At 44.3% G+C, this 20,021-nt stretch overlaps 1 protein-coding gene across 1 annotated transcript in view; it reads left to right on the top strand.

Annotated features, from left to right (window-relative positions):
* The window catches only part of LOC119430403 (1-phosphatidylinositol 4,5-bisphosphate phosphodiesterase gamma-1), a 35,962-nt gene extending 19,635 nt beyond the window's left edge, over positions 1-16,327 (top strand). Inside the window, exons 5-31 of the mRNA XM_037697808.1 lie at positions 258-342; positions 409-489; positions 675-709; positions 898-970; positions 1,049-1,144; positions 1,223-1,341; positions 4,224-4,309; positions 4,444-4,564; positions 4,646-4,814; positions 4,916-5,035; positions 6,577-6,893; positions 7,114-7,314; positions 7,418-7,537; positions 7,636-7,819; positions 8,041-8,118; positions 10,400-10,503; positions 10,568-10,664; positions 10,750-10,816; positions 10,942-11,108; positions 12,625-12,721; positions 12,806-13,030; positions 13,104-13,249; positions 13,327-13,441; positions 13,527-13,688; positions 15,435-15,523; positions 15,831-16,015; positions 16,267-16,327. Coding sequence (XP_037553736.1) covers positions 258-342; positions 409-489; positions 675-709; positions 898-970; positions 1,049-1,144; positions 1,223-1,341; positions 4,224-4,309; positions 4,444-4,564; positions 4,646-4,814; positions 4,916-5,035; positions 6,577-6,893; positions 7,114-7,314; positions 7,418-7,537; positions 7,636-7,819; positions 8,041-8,118; positions 10,400-10,503; positions 10,568-10,664; positions 10,750-10,816; positions 10,942-11,108; positions 12,625-12,721; positions 12,806-13,030; positions 13,104-13,249; positions 13,327-13,441; positions 13,527-13,688; positions 15,435-15,523; positions 15,831-16,015; positions 16,267-16,327 — 3,400 coding nt within the window. The remainder of the gene's footprint in view (positions 1-257; positions 343-408; positions 490-674; positions 710-897; positions 971-1,048; positions 1,145-1,222; positions 1,342-4,223; positions 4,310-4,443; positions 4,565-4,645; positions 4,815-4,915; positions 5,036-6,576; positions 6,894-7,113; positions 7,315-7,417; positions 7,538-7,635; positions 7,820-8,040; positions 8,119-10,399; positions 10,504-10,567; positions 10,665-10,749; positions 10,817-10,941; positions 11,109-12,624; positions 12,722-12,805; positions 13,031-13,103; positions 13,250-13,326; positions 13,442-13,526; positions 13,689-15,434; positions 15,524-15,830; positions 16,016-16,266) is intronic.
* The last annotated feature ends 3,694 nt before the right edge of the window (positions 16,328-20,021 follow it).

Raw genomic sequence — 20,021 nt, 5'->3', positions numbered from 1 at the left:
GGAGCGGGGGTCAGTGACCCCAGGAGGATCTGAGCTCTCTCTCCACTGACTTCCTTCCTGGTTCTCTGTTCAGTTAAATCACAGAATAAAAAGTGCAGAAAAGACGACTTCTGCAGGAATATTCTGGAGTTTTTAGAAACGTAGCCTGAAAAACTGAGATTAAATCTTACAAAACACGTTTTTGTTGTTTTAAGTCAAGTGTTTGGAAAAGTTTCACACAGAAGATTTTATTTTCTGCTTCCTGTTTTCCTCGTCAGCATCACTCTGAAGGACGTCAAAGCTCTTCTTCCTCAGATCAACTACCGAGTCCCCAACACGCGCTTTCTAAAAGACAAGCTGCAGGTAGGATGCTTTCTGTTCAAGCTCCTCCTGCGACGGCTCGGGTCAGACTAACGTGCGTCTCCGCAGGAGGTGGAGGCGAGGAGCGAGCTGTCGTACCCCAACTTCTCCCAGCTCTACAGGACGCTGATGTTCGACTCGCAGAGGAGCGTGAGTCTCACGTGTCTCTGATCGGAGACGTCAACTGTCACTCCGTCCTCGAGTTCATTTGAAGTTTGTTTTTTTCACACGATAATTTCCACTTCGCTCAACATGTCCGCCTGTTCATGCTTCACTTCCCCCGCCCCTTCCTTCTCACCTGTCCATCACCTGGCTCCTCCCCTTTCTTTCCTCAGATTATTGAGCAGCTGGAGCTCTCCTTTCCCCTGCGGTGAGTCCCTCCACCTTCACCTCCTGCTCCTCAGAACCCTCCGCCCTCACGTCCCCCTCAGTTTTAGATTTTCAGCTCGATAGTTTGACCGTTCTTGTCGATGGTTGTGTAGTAGCCGACAGGTGTGGGATGCGTCGTCTGCTCTTCCTCCTCTGAGATTTACCGTTTTTATTTCTTTGTGTTTTCAGGAACGTAGACCGACCGGAGCTCTGTCAGATCACCTTCTACGACTTCCAGAAGTTCCTGCAGATGGACCAGAAGGTACAAAAAAATATTTTTTTCAGAAAGTTCAGCCTGAAGCTTGTTTGTGCTCACGTCCCTTCCTCCGGCTGGTCCCAGGAGTCCTGGGCGTCAGATCTGAGTCGGGTCCGAGAGTTTCTGATGGGCTACATGAAGGGGGGGCCGCAGCCTGAGATGATGCTCCAGCTGGACGAGGTGTCCACCGAGAGTAAAAAAACATCTAAAAGCACGTTGGACAATGTTCTCCGCCTCACGCTCGTTTGTTTGTTCCAGTTCCTGACCTTCCTGTTCTCCAAGGAGAACTCGGTGTCGGACCCGCGGTTTTCGCCCGTCGTTCCTGAAGACATGAAGCGCCCGCTGTCCCAGTACTGGATCTCCTCCTCACACAACACGTGAGTCTGAGAGTGTCGGGTTCCCCCAAACAAAAACTGGCCTTAAACCTGGAGGTGGTCAAAGTGATGAAGACCAGACAAAAATAACCTGAACATAGTTTTCCTCTTGGTGATGCGTAAAGTGTGAACCAGAGACATCAGAAGCGTCTTACCTGCTGAGGAGACAATAACTGGACTGTTGTGCAATGGTCCAACGTCCTCCTTTCAGATTAAAGTATATTTTTCATTTCATTTGGAAACTTCACTTTCTGAAGTGATTGACAAAAAAATATTGATTTTTTTCCACAACATTCTAATTATTGAGACGTACCTGTAGTTGTTTACCTGCACAAACTTCTTCCAGTCTACTGTCGGGGAAGCTGGTGGCTCCACTTGGTTTTTGGCAGCTTCAGACGAGTCTGTTGTTTACGTTGAGCGTGGACCCGCATTTTACAAACTGCATATCAATATATCTGGGAAAAGGGGGATGCTTCCACCAAGTTGTGGATGAGTTCATGTGGGAGTCTTTACCATGAGTGATAGTAATGGATCAGGGTCAAGTCTGCAGTAATAACAGCATTGCTCCGGTCAGTTGTTGTGAAGAAAGAGTTGAGTTGAAAGGCAAAGCTCTGGATTTACGGTCTACGTTCCAACCCTCACGTGTGGTCATGGGGTTTGGATCGTGACCACATGGGGTGAGGAGCTCCTTCATCCGGGGCCAGTTTGATGCTCCTCTGTATTGAAAGGAGTCAGCTGAGGTGGTTCAGGCATCTGATCAGGATGACTCCTGGACACCTCCCTCTGGAGGTTTTTGGATATGTCTCCGTGGGAAGAGACTCTGGAACTCTCTGGAGGGATTGTAGATCCTCTCTGGTCTGGGAGCACCTCAGGCTCCTCCAGGAGGAGCAGGAGAGTCTCTGAGTTTCTGTCCTGGATTTGCTGCCTCCACGATAAGATTATACATAAGCTGCAGACCATGGATTGATGGATGGATGGATGGATGGATTAGATGGATGGATGGATGGATGGATGGATGGATGGATTGGATGGATGGATGGATGGATTGGATGGATGGATGGATGGATGGATTGGATGGATGGATTGGATGGATGGATTGGATGGATGGATGGATGGATGGATGGATGGCTGGCTGGATAGATTGGATGGATGGATGGATGGATGGATGGATTGGATGGATGGATGGATGGATTGGATGGATGGATGGATGGATGGATGATTGGATGGATGTATGGATGGATGGATGATTGGATGGATGGATGGATGGATTGGATAGATGGATGGATGATTGGATGGATGGATGGATGGATGGATTGGATAGATGGATGGATGGATTGGATGGATGGATGGATGGATAGATTGGATGGATAGACTTGAGGAGTGTAGTTTTTTGTTGTTGTTGTTAGAAAGCACATTTAAAGAGCTGCCGTTGACCCAAGTCTGTGCAGCAAGTAGTGAAACGTTAATAAATCAGCCCTAAATATAATAAAAATACCAGAGAAGTTACATTTCCTGTGAACATGCAGTGTGAATGCTTAGAACTCAGCCAAGGGGTCGAGATGGGGTAGAGGCAGGTCAGCCGAAAGTCTCAGGTTCGATCCCCAACCATTCCCACCTGGGTGCATCCCAGGTGTGATGGGTTAAATGCAGCGAACTAATTTCGCCATTGCATGGCAACATACAATGATGACATATAACTTGCTGAAAAACAACTGAAATTAGCTTAACACACATGCTGAAATGGAAGAGCAAGCCCAAATTAGCAGGAGTGCAGAAAGAACACATTTGCTGAATTTTATTTTATTTTTTAAGTTTTTAGGTTTTTAATGAGCAGGAATGAGCACAAAAAATAGGAAGTTAGCAAAAAAAAAAAAAAAGCTGAAATTAGCAAGAAATTAGCTGAAAATTAGCTGAAAAGACTGAAAGAAGCTTAAACTACCAGAATGAGCTCAAATGAGCTAAAAAAAAAAAAGTGGAATTAACTGAAAATGCTAAAATTAACATAAAAAGCACTAAATAGCTGAAATGGCTGAAAAAGCTGAAACTTGCATAAATAAGCTGAAAGGAACATAACAAGCTGAAATTAGTAGAAAGAAGTTAGAAGCAAAAAAAAGTAGTTAGAAAGATCCTGAAAGGAGCACAAAAGAGCTGAAAGTAGGTGAAAAAGTTTAACTTTGCAGCAAGAAGCTGAAAGAAGCTTGAAGCAGAACAAAATGTGAAAGGAGCAGTAAAATGTTGTAAACACATCTAAATATTTGAAGGAAGTAAAATGAGCTCAATTCATTTTCTATGAGACAAAAATGGCAGGAAAGGCTAAATATTTCAAAAAGCTAAAGTTGCACCAATACCAAAAGTCACAGCAGGATTGTCCTGAAAGAGCTGAACGTTTTGATTTATGATTTGTTGAAATAGATGAAAACTGCGGGACGAGAATCACGTAAAAAAAAACGTACGTAAGAAAAACGGATCACAATAGAGTGAATGCTTAGTAAGCGTTCACACAAACTTTTAGAAACACTAAAATCACTAAAACAAAACCTGTTTCTGAATAAAAATACTTTTATTAGGTGGTCTATTGTGATTCGGGTCTACTCCTGGCCTAATTTAAACCCTGTTTGGGGACGAGACCCGAGTCTTTCAGTACATAAACTCGTTTCCAGGTCCCGACCGTTCCAACATCTTCTGGACAGGAAAGTAAAACTTGATGGAAAACATCTGTTTGTTGCTGAAACTCTTTTGCCTTCCTGCAGCCTTCTGAGGACCTGTGAGAAAAATGAATCCATTTAGTAGAAAATGTTGTTTTTATTCTTTTTTCCTAAACAACAACAGCTGCTGATCGGTTCCTCTACCTGACTGCTTTAACGTTTCCTCCCCCGTCCTTCCAGTTACCTGACAGGTGACCAGTTTTCCAGTGAATCGTCTCTAGAAGCCTACGCCCGATGTCTCAGGACGGGCTGCCGCTGCATCGAACGTAAGAAACGGACTGGTTAAAAGTTTTATCTAAATTCGTAGACGGCGTGGTTTATTGAAGCTGTAGCTCCACGACTGGTTAGAGGTATATAAAACCACAGAAACTGGTTTGACTCTGTGTTTTTTGGGTCCCAGTGGACTGCTGGGACGGACCTGACGACCTGCCAATCATCTACCACGGCCACACTTTAACCTCCAAGATCAAATTCCTGGATGTGCTGAACACCATCAAAGAGCACGCCTTCGTCACGTCTGAGTAAGTTCAATATTTCCATTAATAGTTTGAAAAAGGACCGAGCGTGACCTTTTCCAGCTCTCACGAGCTTTACCTGCTCAGGTATCCTGTGATCTTGTCCATCGAGGACCACTGCAGCGTGGTCCAGCAGAGGAACATGGCCACACACTTTAAGAAGGTGTTTGGAGATCTGCTGCTCACCAAGCCGGTGGACAACAACGCCGACGAGCTTCCTTCACCCTACCAGCTGCGCAGGAAGATCCTCATCAAGGTGAAGCGTTTGATGTTGATTGGACGCCGAAGCCTGTAAATAAACTGCTCTCAGATCAGTGATTTTGACTCTAGTCTCGTGTTTTTGTTGTCGCGTCGCAGCACAAGAAGCTGGTGGAAGGAACCGTGTACGAAGAGGTGACGTCCGCCAGCTACTCTGAGAACGACATCAGCAACTCGCTGAAGAACGGCATCCTGTACCTCGAGGACCCCATCGACCACGTGAGATGTTCCACCTCTTAGGAGAAACTAATGCTCAAATCTGATAGGCTCAGAGCTCGTGGGGGTGGGGTCTTAACCCTGATGGTCCAGAGAAAAGGAGAGGACAGAAATAATGAAAAATGTATTTATCATGCTACAATGCAGTGAGTATGCTGTAATAATACTCACTACTTAGGCTCAAAAGTACAAATATTTGTCAAGGATGAGGTTTTTAGATCCAGAATACAGCCAGACAACAAGAAAAATAAATTTATTGATTTGCAGCTGCTGGTGGGAGTCAGGATCCAGTACTGGGACCAGTCTTCTCAGGGAGACAAGGTGGGAGGCACCTGTCAGAGCAGGGTGAGGTGAAGTCACCGTCACTAGTAGAAGGGCAGCTGTGGAGGAGCCTTGTGATTAATGTGGTCAGTGGGGCAATCCAAAAGTGGGGTCTGAGAGACGAAGCAGAGGTCAAGCACAGGGAGTCAGAGGTCCAAGAATAAATCCAAATGTCAAACCGTAATCCAGAATCCTTAGGCCAGAAAGAGTAGTCGTTACCAGGGTCAGATGGGCAGGACAACACCAGATGAGGAGCAGGCAGAACGGTGAATCCACAAGACGAGGCGTGAGGTCAAAATCCAAAGAACAAGGCGTGAACAATGAACAAGATGGCTGGATATCAGAAACCAAGATTGGTACAATAATCTGGCAGAGGTTAGTAGGGTACTTCAATAGGGCGAGGAACAGGTGCGGTGCATGAGCGCTGATGAGCTGGGGGTAAGTGGACGTGGCAGGTGACCGAGGACATGATGATTACAATATTACAGGTTTTTCTTTAATAAAATGTGTATATACCGTATTTTACGGCCTATGAGGCACAGTTTTTTTCATAATTTACATGCCCTGCGACTGAAACTCAGACACACCTTTACTATAATTTCGAGCAAACAAATACTTGTTTTAGGTGCTTATCTTGTTAAATTTTGAAGTAATGCACAGTAAGTCCTCCCGTGCACGTGCTTACACGTATCGGCTTTTGAAAGGCAGCTGATTTGACCCTCAAAGTGAACAACATCTTATCAGGACTATGGCCTATCTGAAAGTGCTCATGGACAAATCTCACCGTCTTGACGTCAAATGCATGTAACGTGTTTATAAATGTGAGTGTTGGTCGAGCTTTTTGATGTCTTACATCGTGTCCTGATAGGACAAGATGTGAAAGATCTTTTTTGTAATACCACTATCCATGCTCATGGCTCTTACCTTTTTCTACCTAAAAGTATTCTGATCAAGAATAAGGGGCCGCGCTCTTGTAGCAGCAGCAACGTGCAACGGCGGAAAATACGATGTATTAAAAAATATATATATATAATTTAAATAGCAAGGTACCAATCCCAAATGTTGGTCCTGACAGAATTTGATGAATATAAAACAAGTTTGTCAATATCTTTCTTACTTTTTTTGTTCTTTTACAGATTTATTACTTTTTTTTGTAGCATTCCTGTTGTTCCACATCCCAAACTGATCATTGCTAAAATGTGTATTTTTTTATTTTTTTACAGACATGGACGCCGCATTATTTCGTCTTAACCAGCAATAAGATTTATTACTCAGAGGAGACGTCTCGCTACCAGACGACTGACGAAGAGGAGGACGACGAAGGGAAAACGGTAGAGATGACGCCGACCTCGAGTCACACGAGCTGTTTTAATGATCTAACTCTTCTTCGCCGGTCTGCCAGGAGTGCAACAACAACGAGCAGCACTGCGCGGAGCACTGGTTCCACGGGAAGCTGGGTGGGGGTCGGGATGGGCGGCAGGTGGCGGAGAAGCTCCTGCAGGAGTACTGCGAGGGCGGGGGCAAAGACGGCACCTTTCTGGTGCGGGAGAGCGAGACGTTTGTCGGAGACTACACCCTCTCCTTCTGGTCAGTGAGTTTTCTTACACCTTTTGTTCCCAGTCTGATAAACAACTGAAAGATTTGGCGGCTAAAGTACAAATTCTCTTTAAACGAGAGTTTTAAAAATGCCAAAAGTCTAATTTAGTGTAACGATGCCAGTCGACACGTCACCGGGTTAAATCCTCCTGTGCCACCTTCAGGCGCTCTGGTCGGGTCCAGCACTGCAGGATCCACTCCCGTCAGGACTCGGGCTCCACCCACTTCTACCTGACAGACAACCTGGTGTTCGAGAGCCTCTACCGGCTCATCTGCCACTACAGAGAGATGCCGCTGCGCTGCAACGAGTTCGAGATGAGGCTCGGGAACCCGGTGCCGCAACCCAACGCGCACGAGAGCAGAGAGTGAGATTCTGACCCCCTCAGAATCTTCTCCGTCTCCTCCGGTTCGCTCTCCAAGCGACGACCGTTCCGAACCAACCTGCTGACTGAGGGTCCTGTTTTCCAGGTGGTACCACTCCAATCTGTCCCGCGTTCAGGCCGAACACATGCTGATGCGTGTTCCCAGAGACGGAGCCTTCCTGGTGCGGAAACGCAGCGAGCACAACTCCTACGCCATCTCCTTCAGGTAGAGCCGAGCCCGGACCCGTCGCGGTTTCACGCTTCGGTCCCGCGAGTCGCCAGCAGTTGAATCGTTGTTTGTTGTCGTCATCCGTCGGCTCGCAGGGCGGAGGGCAAGATCAAACACTGCCGCATCCAGCAGGAGGGTCGTCTCTTCATGTTGGGAAGTTCGGCGGAGTTCGAGAGTCTGGTGGACCTGGTGAGCTACTACGAGAAGCATCCTCTGTACCGTAAGATGAAGCTCCGATACCCGATTAATGAAGACACTCTGGACCGGATGGGCACCACGGTGAGTCAGAGGCTGCTCCTTAAGCTTTCATGGAGATGAAAGTTAAAGCTTCTTTATTTGTCCCAGTTACATCCAACAATAGTTCAACTTGAAAAGCAGTAATAAGATCCAAGATATGAACTAGGAACACACTAAGTAGCAGTACAAAAACAAGACGCGGAACAGCAGCAGCACAAACACGAGTCTGTGAAAACTGTCCTTACGTCCGTTTGTCTCCTCAGGAGCTGGACTACGGAGCGCTGTACGAAGTCCGCACCCCTCACTTCTACGTGGAGGCCAACAAGATGCCGACAGCGCGGGTGAGTTAGCGTGGGAACACACTCAGCAGATTGTTTACGCTTTTCTAAACAATTCAATGAACAAATAAAAGTTAAAAAGAATTGTTGTCAACCAGGCGTTGACTGTACAGCTGTGTGTTCAAAGATTTAAAACAACTAAAATGAAGATGTGAAGCCGCAGTTAGAGACAATAGGAAACTGAAATACAGCAGTCCCTCGCTACTTCGCGGTTCGTTTGTTGTGGACTCGCTCTATCACGTTTTTTCAAAATAAAATTGGACGTGACACACAGTTGGCTGATTGATGGATGAGCCGCACGATCGGCATGAACATTTTATTTAAAATAAATTATTTAGCACCTCCTGCAGTTTTGTGCAGCCCATACTGCAGGATAAACTTCCTGCTGCAGCTGATCAGCTGTTCTTTGTGCGGAGTGGAGAAGTGGGCGTGGCCAAGAGCGCTTGCAGGTGGCTGAGAGCAGCGGAGGCAGGGAGCTGAAATCATGACATTCGGTGCTCTTTTAGAGCGTTCGCTGTTTAGAAACATTGTTTAGAATATTGCAAGAGTGTGAGAAGGGTTTAAAACGCCTTTATTTATATATTTAAATAATAAAATTAACTATTTCTACTTCACGGTTTTATTTACTTATCGCGGGTCTTCATGGTACGGATCCCCCGTATCAACAAGGGACTACTGTCTGTATACCTAAAAAGATACTCCAGTTAACTTTAAAGTGATCTGTCTAATAGTTATCAGTATTTATCGCCTTATGTGGTGCAAACAAAATTGTGTACACAGGGTCCCAGGTACATCCAACAAAAGTTTAAATGTAAAGAAAAACAGTAATAAGGTCTAAGATATGAACTAAGAATACACTAAGCACTTATCAGCTGTGACATTAGTTATAGAGCAGGGCTATTCAACTGGCGGCCCGCGGGCCACTTCCGTCTGGAGGGATGTCCCCTGAGCTGCTGGCTCTCAGTAACTGTGGCCCCCTGAGCAGTTCTGTTGAACAACCCTGTGATGGAACAGAGAGGAAGAGGCAAAAGTCTTCAGGATAATCAAACCAATGCCCTTAAAAGTATATAATTTTCAGGCTTATAAAATGAAGAAATTCTCAAAAAGAACAGTGTGAAAGAACGCCACGTTGGCTGATATTAAACTTCCTCAGTCTGCATCAGGAGTTTATTGCTCCTACAAGAACCCTGCAGATGTTGGACGCTGTCTGTCATGGTGCGCTAAGATTCATAACTGGCTGTGATTATCGTACCCACCACTGCACCCAGTATCCACTGGTTAACTGGTCACCATTAACTTCACGCAGACTCTCTCACTGGTACATTTTCATCTTTAAATCACTTTTTGGTCTGCTGCCTTCATACATCTCCTCCTACATGTCTCTGTGTGAGTGCAGCTACAGCGTGCGCTCTCAGGACATCATTACCTGCAGTGTCCCCTCAGTGAGAACTAAACTAGACAAAAGGGCCTTCTCCTACTCCGCTCCTGTTTCCTGGAATATCTTACAAAAATATCTGAAGCTCTCGACCTTTGACCTCTGGCTTTAAGAATCTGTTGGAGTCCTGCAGGGACTAATGCAGACATGTTCCTGTTTTTAGTTTTATACATTCGCCTTAGAATCTAGCTGTTTTTTTGCTACTTTTTTTTTTTTTGCCATCTTATTTTAATTTGTAAAATAATAATAATCTGTATGCCTCTTTTATGATTGTCCATTGTTGTCATCACTCTTTGTTAAAATCAGGTCTCTCTTGTAAATGAGTCCTCGAGGCTCAATGGGATTAACCTGTAGAAATAAAGGTTGAATGAATGAAAATTGTCCATATTGTTATAAAGATGTCAATTAAAGCAATAATCTTATAAAATTGAACCTCCCTGTAAGTGAAGTAGCTTTTGTCTGTCATAAAAGTTGTTACTGTACGACATCGTGTGTGACTGGCCAGAGAGAGTTCATGTGGGAGAGACAGAAAGGGAGTAAAAACAGCTTAAATGTGTTTAAAACAACAAACGAACCTTCGGACAATTCTTATCTTTGTCCTTGTCACGAAGTGAAGAGGAGTTGGAACGCCTGTTCATGTTGTGAGCATGATGACGTGAACAATAAGTGAAGCACCGACTTCTATTTTACTGTGTGTCTTCATCTAGCCATAAGAAAGGTCCCTTTCAAAAACTGGGTTGCCATGTCATGCTATGTTGTCATATATATGTACCGTAAACCAACCGGCCCCATCATTTCCCGCTTGTTTGACTTGATGTTCTGACACTTTGTCTCTCGCTGTGTTTTCAGTGCACGGTCAAAGCTTTGTACGACTACCGAGCTCAGAGGGAGGACGAGCTTTGTTTCCCCAAACAAGCGCTCATCACCAACGTGGACAAACAGGAGGGGGGCTGGTGAGTGCCGACACGTGCAGATGTTTCTCTGTAACCCCCCCCCATTAATTGTGTCTGTGTGCAGGTGGCGAGGCGACTACGGAGGAAAGAAGCAGCTGTGGTTTCCTGCTAACTACGTGGAGGAGGTGCCCAGCTCCCCCACCAGAGAACTGGACGAGGAGGTGCGCACCGGCTCAAACCGGGCGGGGGGTAGTTTTTAACCTTCCGTAAAACTGTTATAATAAATAAAAAGTGTTTTTGTTTCAGTCAACAGAAAACAGTCCTCTGGGGACTTTGCTCAAGGGCTTCATCGACGTCCCCACCTGCCACGTTGGTGAAGAAACACACCGACATGAAACTTTACACATTTATGTGTCTCTTTTTTCATACTTAAAATTAAAACGTTGCAAAAAGACGTAAAGCTCTACCCCCCCCCCCCCCCCCTCCCCCTTCCCTCAGTGGTGCACAAAGACGGGAAGAACTCACGGCCGTTCGTCTTCACCATCCACTCTCAGCCCGCCTCGTCTCACCCGGTCCAGACTCTGGACGTGGCGGCGGACAGTTTGGAGGATCTCACAGGCTGGGTCAGCAGAATCAGAGAGGCTGCGCAGAACGCCGACGCCCGGGTCAGAACCACACACACACACACACACACGTTTACACACTGACTCACAAAAACAATCTTTATTTTGACTTGATGGAAGGTTTGATCTGTTCAGACTTTTCTGTAAAAATGTCACGCACCTGGTTGTGCTTACTGACCTCGAACCGGTTTTATGTGGTTATTGTGAATGAGTTGAATAAAGTTGGATTTATCTGTTTTGTTTCGCTTAATGCGCCTTATAAGCTGAAAAATACGGTAGTAGTTTGTTTCTTGTGGGTTGTGAGTCATTACCTGCAGTCAGAGCGCTCTTATTTTGAAGAAACATTAAGGATTTATCAAGCTAACAGCTGCTCAGAGAAGTAAAAAGCAATTTTCACCATTTAGAAACAATCACACTGTCGCCATTTTGATGTTTTTGTTTGTGCACAGACGTTTCGTCGTTTAAATCACAAAACTAAAGACAGGATATCTGAGTAGACATGGTTTTAGTTGTTTGTTTTTCTAGGGGTATGGAAAATGTCTGTGTGAGACAAAGTTTACAGAATAAAAATGGTCGGTTAGGGCGTTTAAAATGATAAAACAGACACAGTTTAGCGACACAAACATTTGTAATAAAAAAAACATACTGCAACTTAAACAACTGACGTCAAATTTAAGGATGAGCAGTGATTTCTTTATTTTTAGTTAAAATCGTCAGTTTCGAATAATTAATGGGAATTATTTTTTTCATCAGCACCTGGTGGTGCTTTGGAGCTTTATTCAACAAATCACCAAAGATCCACCCGACCTCCCCAAAAAGAGAATAAAAAAAGGATAGAAACAACTCTGAGCATCTGCAGTCTTTCTGTAATCATACGTTTTATTTTGAAAGGGTTACAAAATGGAAATTAAGGTTGTGGGTGAGCTCAGCTTTGCTTTATTGATCTATTGGACCAACACAAATTAAAGATTGCAATGATTTCTAGGTATTTGAAGAAAATAAAATGTTTACCAAATGATTTTGAAGAATATTTTTGTTTAAAATGCTCTTCTCTCGTAAAAATATTTTATGTTTCCTCAGACTGCGAGGGAGGTTGAGCTAGTTGTCTTAGATGATAGAAATCCACTCATAAATGTGTCCTGTTCTGACTTTAATAAATAAAACTGTCCAGTTCTCCACACTGAGAGCGCTCCGACTGCTATCTGTTGCAGGTAAGACACTGACTGCTCATCCCACTTCTGAAAAGCCAAACATATTGAAAAACTGAAAATAACAGTTGGATATGATTTGGAAACAAATTTCTGCTCCTTCCTTTCCTTTCTCGTTTTTTTTAGGCCCAAGTGCAAACGTTTCCTGTAAATTTACTTCAAGTTTAGACTGTTTGTATTTTCTTTATGATGCAAATAAACACAAACTGCACACAAAGGTGGATGACGTAAAGGTTTCCTTAGAATGGAAATATAAAAAGTACTTTGATTTTACAAGATCATTGGTTCATGTCGTGTGAGAAGTTGATTACATTTAGACGAAGCTGTTTGATGGGTTTCTATGGCAACAGATGCAGGAGGAGAAACAGATGGAGAGGAGAAAGAAGATCGCCGTGGAGTTGTCTGATCTGGTGGTTTACTGCAGGCCGGTCCCCTTCAACGAGGACAGTAAGAACCAAACTTCATGACTTCAAAATGAGTAGCTGAACCGTCGGCGCTCGTTTCGTTTTACGAGCTATCTGGCGTTTACAGAGATCGGGACGGAGCGCGCCTGCTACCGGGACATGTCCTCTTTCCCGGAGACGAAGGCGGAGAAGTTTGCGACCCGCGCTCGAGGGAAGCGCTTCCTGCAGTACAACCGCCGGCAACTGTCCAGAGTTTATCCCCGTGGACAGAGGCTGGACTCGTCCAACTACGACCCGCTGCCCATGTGGCTCTGCGGCTCCCAGCTGGTCGCACTCAACTTCCAAACTCCAGGTGCTTTTTTTATTTACAGAAGCTGCAGGAGCGTAAGGTGATGAAGGTTCACGTCAAATCGTTCTGTTTGCAGATAAACCCATGCAGCTGAACCAGGCCTTGTTTCTGCTCGGAGGCGGCAGCGGCTACGTCCCGCAGCCTGACGTCATGAGGGACGACACCTTCGACCCCTTTGACAAGGAGTCGCTGCGCGTTGAGCCGATCACCATCCAGCTGCAGGTCAGATCAATCGGAGCGTCTTCAGTCGTTCTGGGGTCGACGGTCAAAAGAAAAAATTAATTTTCTGACTTCTTCAGGTGCTGGGGGCTCGCCACCTGCCCAAGAACGGCCGGAGCATCGTTTGTCCTTTCGTGGAGGTGGAAATCTGTGGCGCCGATTACGACAACTGCAAGTGCAAGACGGACGTCGTAGGTGAGCCGGCGGCCGCTGCGAACCTTCAGCTGCTTTTGGTCCTCCGGCTGCGTCTTAACGTTTCTCCTCCTTCTGGCCCTCCCAGCTGATAACGGTCTGAATCCTGTGTGGGTGCAGAAGCAGTTTGTGTTCGACGTCCACAACCCCACCTTCTCCTTCCTGCGCTTCGTCATCTACGAGGAGGACATGTTCAGTGATCCCAACTTCCTGGCACAAGCAACGTACCCGGTCCGTCTGCTGCGAACGGGTGAGCTGACTTTGAAACATCAGCTGGAAAACAGCTTCATGTAGGGGGATTTACAAAAAAATATAATTACCATAATTTCTGGACTATTGAGTGCACCTGAATATTATCCATGCACACCTAATTAAAAATAAATAAATAAATTGTACATGTATAGGCCGCACTTGTCTAAGAGCCGCAGGTGTCCACGTTGCAACGTGAGATATTTACACAGAATTTTTTTTAAACATTTAATTAAATAGTGTGGCGTGGCAGCGCACAGCTTCTGAGAGAGATGTGCAGCTCTTGTAGATTAAGAATCAACCAGCAGACGTTTTTTATAGACTTTATCTTACCGTTCAACACAGAACCCCACGGGTCTTCATGACAACTTCCTCCCTCACTCACGGTCACTCTGAATGACCCAACACAAACTAACACACGATGAACACAAGAACAGACTCATCACTAAAAGAACATTGCTAAACATCTAACTGAAACGTGAACATAAATTCTACCCATAATCCCTCCCTGCGGCCATGTGACCGACAGTCAACCACAGCAGAATGCTACAACATGTACTGGTAAAGTACACAAATACGTACAGTAAAAAATAAATTCTGAACAGTTGCGGTGTTGCACCATATTCTGTGACCACCGTATATTGTGACCGTAGGGGGCGCTGTTGCATTTTTACATCATACTTTGCAATACCTGATAAACACTATCATATTGAGTGACCGTCTATATTTCCATAATGCTCAGATGTTGGGCAGATGTTAATTTTTATTCTTTGGAGGAAGGAGGCTGACAGTCTCCTTCCTCCAAAGAATAAAAAGTAAAATCTGATCACTAATATCATGACTATTATGGAAATGTAGACAGTCACATAATATGATAGCGTTTATCAGATATTGCAAAGTATGGTGTAAAAATGCAACAGCGCCCCCTACGGTCACAATATACGGTGGTCACAGAATATGGTGTAACACCGGTAGCACAGCTGGTTAAAAAAATAAATACAGTATCCTACCAGGAAGTGATTGATCGCTGTCTTCATCTTCCTCCTGCACAAGCTTGTGCTGTCCTGCTCCGCGGAGCAAAAGCTGCTCTGCGCATGCAGGGGAGTCCTCCCTCATGGGGAGGAGTGATGCCCCCCCTCCCTGTTCTCTCCTCCCCTCCCCGTTTCATTTGTTCAGCTGTGATCTGTAATTTCATCGGTCGAATATTTTTTACCTTTATTTATACAAGTAGTCTCACTACAAGGACCCACCCCCCAAGAGAGATGTTTATTGGGAGCGCCCGGGTGTGACGAGGCTAAATGTTTTGGCGACAGGAAGCTCGTTAGCCCGTCAAAAAATAAACAAATCCATAAATTAGCTGCAGCTTTGTATAAACCGCGGGGTTCAAAGAGGGTGAAAACAGTAGCAGCTTATAGTCCGGACATTACAGTAACCGTCCTGCTGTCGTTGGTCGAAAATGACCCCCAGAGCCTTCCATATGTTGGAGTGCACTGCATTGTTACTGTAGTTATTTGTCTTTATTATGTATTCTTGTAGCCTACGTTTTAATGAATACTTATTCAGTTACTGCAGGTAAAACCTCAACAAGGAGGGATTGAGGAAAACTACATTTACCGTACATAAATATGTTTCCAAACTCGATGAACAATTTGAAGAACCCTTATTACAAGAGTGACTAAAATAATTGTGATCGTCTTGTTTTATTATTAATCTTTTATTATTGTTAATTCCGTCTAAATGACGACAGGCTACAGGAGCGTGCCTCTGAAGAACAGCTACAACGAGGAGCTGGAGTTGGCTTCGCTTTTGGTTCACATCGAGATCGTCAACGCGAAGGTAGTCACCCTTTTACGTCCCCTCTGCACATCGATTTTCATACAATCACAAGACGATAAACGTTACGTTTTAGTTTTAAACTGACGTATGAAGTGCATCAGATCAGCATCTGCTGCAGATGTTTTCTCTCCAGTTTGTAAAGTTGACATCAGTTGGCTTAGCCTCAAATTATTACTTTCAGGTTTTGTAATTAAAATAGTTAAAACTGCTGGAAGTGGGTGTTTTACCTTCATGCTACAGTAGCTGAAGTGCAAGGTGCTGCCCCTGAGTACCTTTTAACCACTCTGACCTTGTGTGTCTGCTGCAGGAGGAAGACGATGAGAACCTTTACACGTCCATCCAGCGGCTGCGGGATCGAACCAGCGAGCTGTCCTCTAGGGTCTCTCTGCTGGAGAGGTCGGGGTCCGCGGACCTGAGCTACCAGCAGAGTCTGGAGGAGCTCCGAGCCGCTCAGGACCAGCTGAGCGAGATGGTGGAGGCTCGCAACCGCAGGTAACAGATCACAGAAATACTAAGCTGCACTATAAATACACAGTTTGTGTAAAAAAACCATCTAATTTTTACAATCTGATCCAGTAATGTCTGTTGTTTACTTTATAGCAAATGGCTGAAATTTATCACCACAACTGGCACTAAATGATGCATTTTGTGATTGATTAAGAAAGTCGTGTTTATTATTTTACACCTAAAACTTGTATTTCATCCGTCAAACGTGCAATCCTAAGAGTTTCCCTCGTCTTCAGGTTGGTGGAGAAGAAGAGGAGGGAGAAACTGAGGCAGCAGGTGGCAGCAAAGCGCAACTAATCATCCCATCCACCGGAGGGCGCTAACACACCGCAACGCAAACTGTGCGTGACGAGCCGCAGCGCGACGCCTTCTCAGATAAAAACGAAGGATATTAACGGCGCTTTTCAGTGACAGAAACATCTCATGGATTAAAAAACAACAACTAATAAGCTATAAACAATCAGAACTGAAACACAAGAAGAGCGAACTGAAGGCAAATTCACCATCGGGTACAAACAAAATTAACAGTTTCCACCACCGTTTAAATGTTTGTCCACCAAACTTTTCACCGTACGAGGAACAAATAATTATTAGTGAACAATTTTGGCAGAAACATAACAAATGCAGTAAATTTTAGGCACCTCACAATGCAATTTATATATTGCCTTTCAACTATTTTAAACCTAAATGACTTTGCATAAGCACTTATTTATATATTTTCATGCTTAATAAAATGTGCACAGCAACCATTAGCATAAAACGGCTAATTAGCATCATTTATCACTGGAAGTGTATCCACAAACTAAACATTTCAAAGCCATTCATAACGAAAGTCATCTTATGACATCTTTAGTCACAAGTTAGTGTCAAGGTGCAACAAGTGGCTTCCACGAAGGAGCGAGAGCGAGGCTGGAGACTAAAGCCAGCAACCATCGGACCAACGTCTCCTCTGGCCTCCCTCGCTCGTTAAGAAGGCGGAGCTTGATCCTTTTCAGCCCCTTCCAGCCAATCGGCTGTCTGGAGAGAACACATCAGTTGTTAGGCACTCATTCAACCTTTATTTATACAGGTTAGTTCGTATTGAGCCTCAGGGACTTGTTTACAAGAGAAACCTGTTAAACACAAAGCCTGAGACACAAAAATGGCACAGGGACACGTCTTGAAGACTTGAAAATATGAGGAAACAAACAGCGTCAATGCTTCTACTACAGGAAACTATGGGAGCTCTTTTAGGACAAACAGCACCACACAGAAATGACAGATTATTGTTTACAAGTATATTTAAGTTCCTACCCCTATTAAAGCATGCTGCAAACAGAAGTCACCACCCCAGCTTCAAGGTCAAGGTCACAAATCAAGGTCAAAGTTAAATTAAGGTCTTTGGTTGTCCGGGCCATTGCTATAGATTGCTGTATTACAATTTGTCGATGGGCATATACCGTATTTTTCGGATTATAAGGCGCATTAAGCGAAACAAAACAGATAAGTCAACTCATTCACAATAATCACATAAAATCAGTTTGAGGTCAATAAGCACAACCAGAATTAATACCTAAGGCTCACTAAGTCGAGTTTTGAGAAAAAAAGATTTTAAGTGCGCCTTATAGTCTGAGAAATACGGTAATGTGCCATATGTGGCACTCTTGTTTTGTGCCAAGACAAAGTTTGAATCCATTTTACAGAAAAGTACCTCGATGCTAGAATGAGTTACTGTAGTTGTGTTTGACAGTAGAAGTTGTTTGTGTCTGCTCTTAATGTGTTCCAGAAACTATGAAAAAAAAAAAGGATTAAAAACGGGAGAAAACTCAGGTTCCTCAGACGTAGATGACACGTTGATAACTGGACGGACAAACGGAGCGCTCGTAGCGAAGAGGGAAACCTCCTGAACGTGCCTTTTCTTCTTCAGCTTTGTAACCGTTCAAACGGCTGCTTTTCACTACAACTGGAAGTGTTTCTGTTCATGGGAGACCTGCTGAAATCTGCAGGAAGAATGTGCTCAGACCACTAATCAAGAAGGGATTTAAAGACTGGGTCACTTTGCTCTCAGGTGTTGAGGGGCGCTGCTGTCACAGAACTTCCTGTTCCACCTGGGAGAGCACAAACTAGCAAACCCTCGCCAAAAGGTCTAATACATTGTCTAAGGGCTCTACTTTAATCTGGACTACCTTCAGAGAGAGGGCACCCCCCCACACACACCTTAAATAAGGGCTAATGCGGAAGACTTGGAGCACTAACCGAGATCAGCCTCCATCGTCTGAGTCTAATCAACAGATGTGGCTCAGCTGGTCTCAGATCTGCAAACAGCAGTTTAGGTCCTTACATGGCTGCGCGTCCGACTTCCCCGGCTGTAGCTACGTCGCCCACCCTCCCCTGTAATTTCTCACCCTGTATATAACTTTATTTATCACACAGGTGGAGATCCTGATTTAGTAGAGTAAACAGACTGACACCGGTCTCGGACTGGAGCTACTGTAACTTCATGAAGATTTAATCGTGTTTACCTGGAGCTCCCTTTAAGTTCCCCCGGTCTCTCTTTGTCTGGACTGTCCAGGGACCTCTATGCAAAAGTCATTGTGTCTCAGAGTCTTTGTGGAGTAGAAAATCTAACTAAAGTTGTGCTTTTTTCTCTGTGCCTGTGCTTTTTGTTCAGTATTGTTATGCTGCAGTCCAAACCCAGTACAAGTTTCCAGTTAATAAAGCTCTTTCTTGTACTCCTGTCTGTGTTCACTCATTTAAAGAATGTTAATTTTACATAAAGATGGCGATTAAAGCAATAATCTTAGAAAAATAAACTTCCCTACTGGCTGTCTTTTCCACCGTACACATCGCACTGCCGTATAAGTCACATCAGTACGAATATGTCTAATAAAGTGGGGAAAATACAAGTCGCTTCACCGTATAGGTCGCATCTATTATGCGTCACCGGTTACATGTCACGTTTGTTACGCGGCACCACTGACAACCCGGAAGTGTGGGCCGGCAGAGGGACGACTCGCTGTGCATTTCTTCGAAATTTAACAAGATAACCACCTAAAAACAATTGTTTGCTCAAAATTATAGTAAAGGTGTGTCTCAGTTTAACTTTTCCTTAATAAATGCACTTCGATGGTCAAATCAGTCGCATTTCAAAAGTATTCGGTGCTCCGGGAGCACACAGAGGGAAGAAATCGGGAAGGAGGAACGCTGTGCATTTCTTTGAAATTTATCAAGATACGCACCTAAAACAATTATTTGTTTGCTCAACTTTATAGTAAAGTTGTGTCTCAGTTGAACTTTTACTTAATAAATGCACTTTAATGGTCATATTGGCTGAATTTCGCCGGGGCGGCGCAGTGAAATGATGCTGATTTGACAGTTGCTCCAGGTGAGCTGGACGAAGGTGCCAGGCTTTGGCAAGCTGATTGTGATTACATGGCACAACGACATGCCATACTACTCGAGTGCCTTCTAGCGGCTGAAAATGGTAGTGTTCAATATTTTCAGTCAGAATGAATGAAAACAATCATATCTCAGCCAAAAATTGGTTTATAAATATGGGAAAAAAAGCATAAATAAGTCGCTTCAGTGTATAAGTCGCAGGGCATGCAAATTAGGCAAAAAGGTGCAACTTATAGGCTGGAAAATACGGTACTTATCCAGAAAGAATAAATGTTGAAGGAGAGACAGAAGGTGAGTAAAACAGCCTAAATGTGTTTAGAGTGACAAATGAAACTACTTCTGTCAATATGTTTTTATTTATCGCCTCAGTTCTGACCTTCCTCCTGCAGGCCCAGAAGAGACAAAGTTATTTTAGTGCAATGATTTATTTTATTTTGCATTTAAATCCCACCATGAAGTGAGTAATCAGTGGTGGCTTTGTGTCTGAGTGACTCACGGTGGTGGTGGGGACATCTCCTCTCTGACTTCAGCTGAGAGAGAGGCTAAGTGTGGCAGGGAAGTTGCTATTATGATGGCAGCACAGAACTCTTATCTAAACACCCTCCTAAACATC

Source organism: Nematolebias whitei, chromosome 3 (genome assembly GCF_014905685.2).
Source record: "Nematolebias whitei isolate Nwh7 chromosome 3, NemWhi1, whole genome shotgun sequence".
Taxonomy (NCBI): domain Eukaryota; kingdom Metazoa; phylum Chordata; class Actinopteri; order Cyprinodontiformes; family Rivulidae; genus Nematolebias; species Nematolebias whitei.
This window is presented reverse-complemented; position numbering and strand designations above follow the sequence as displayed.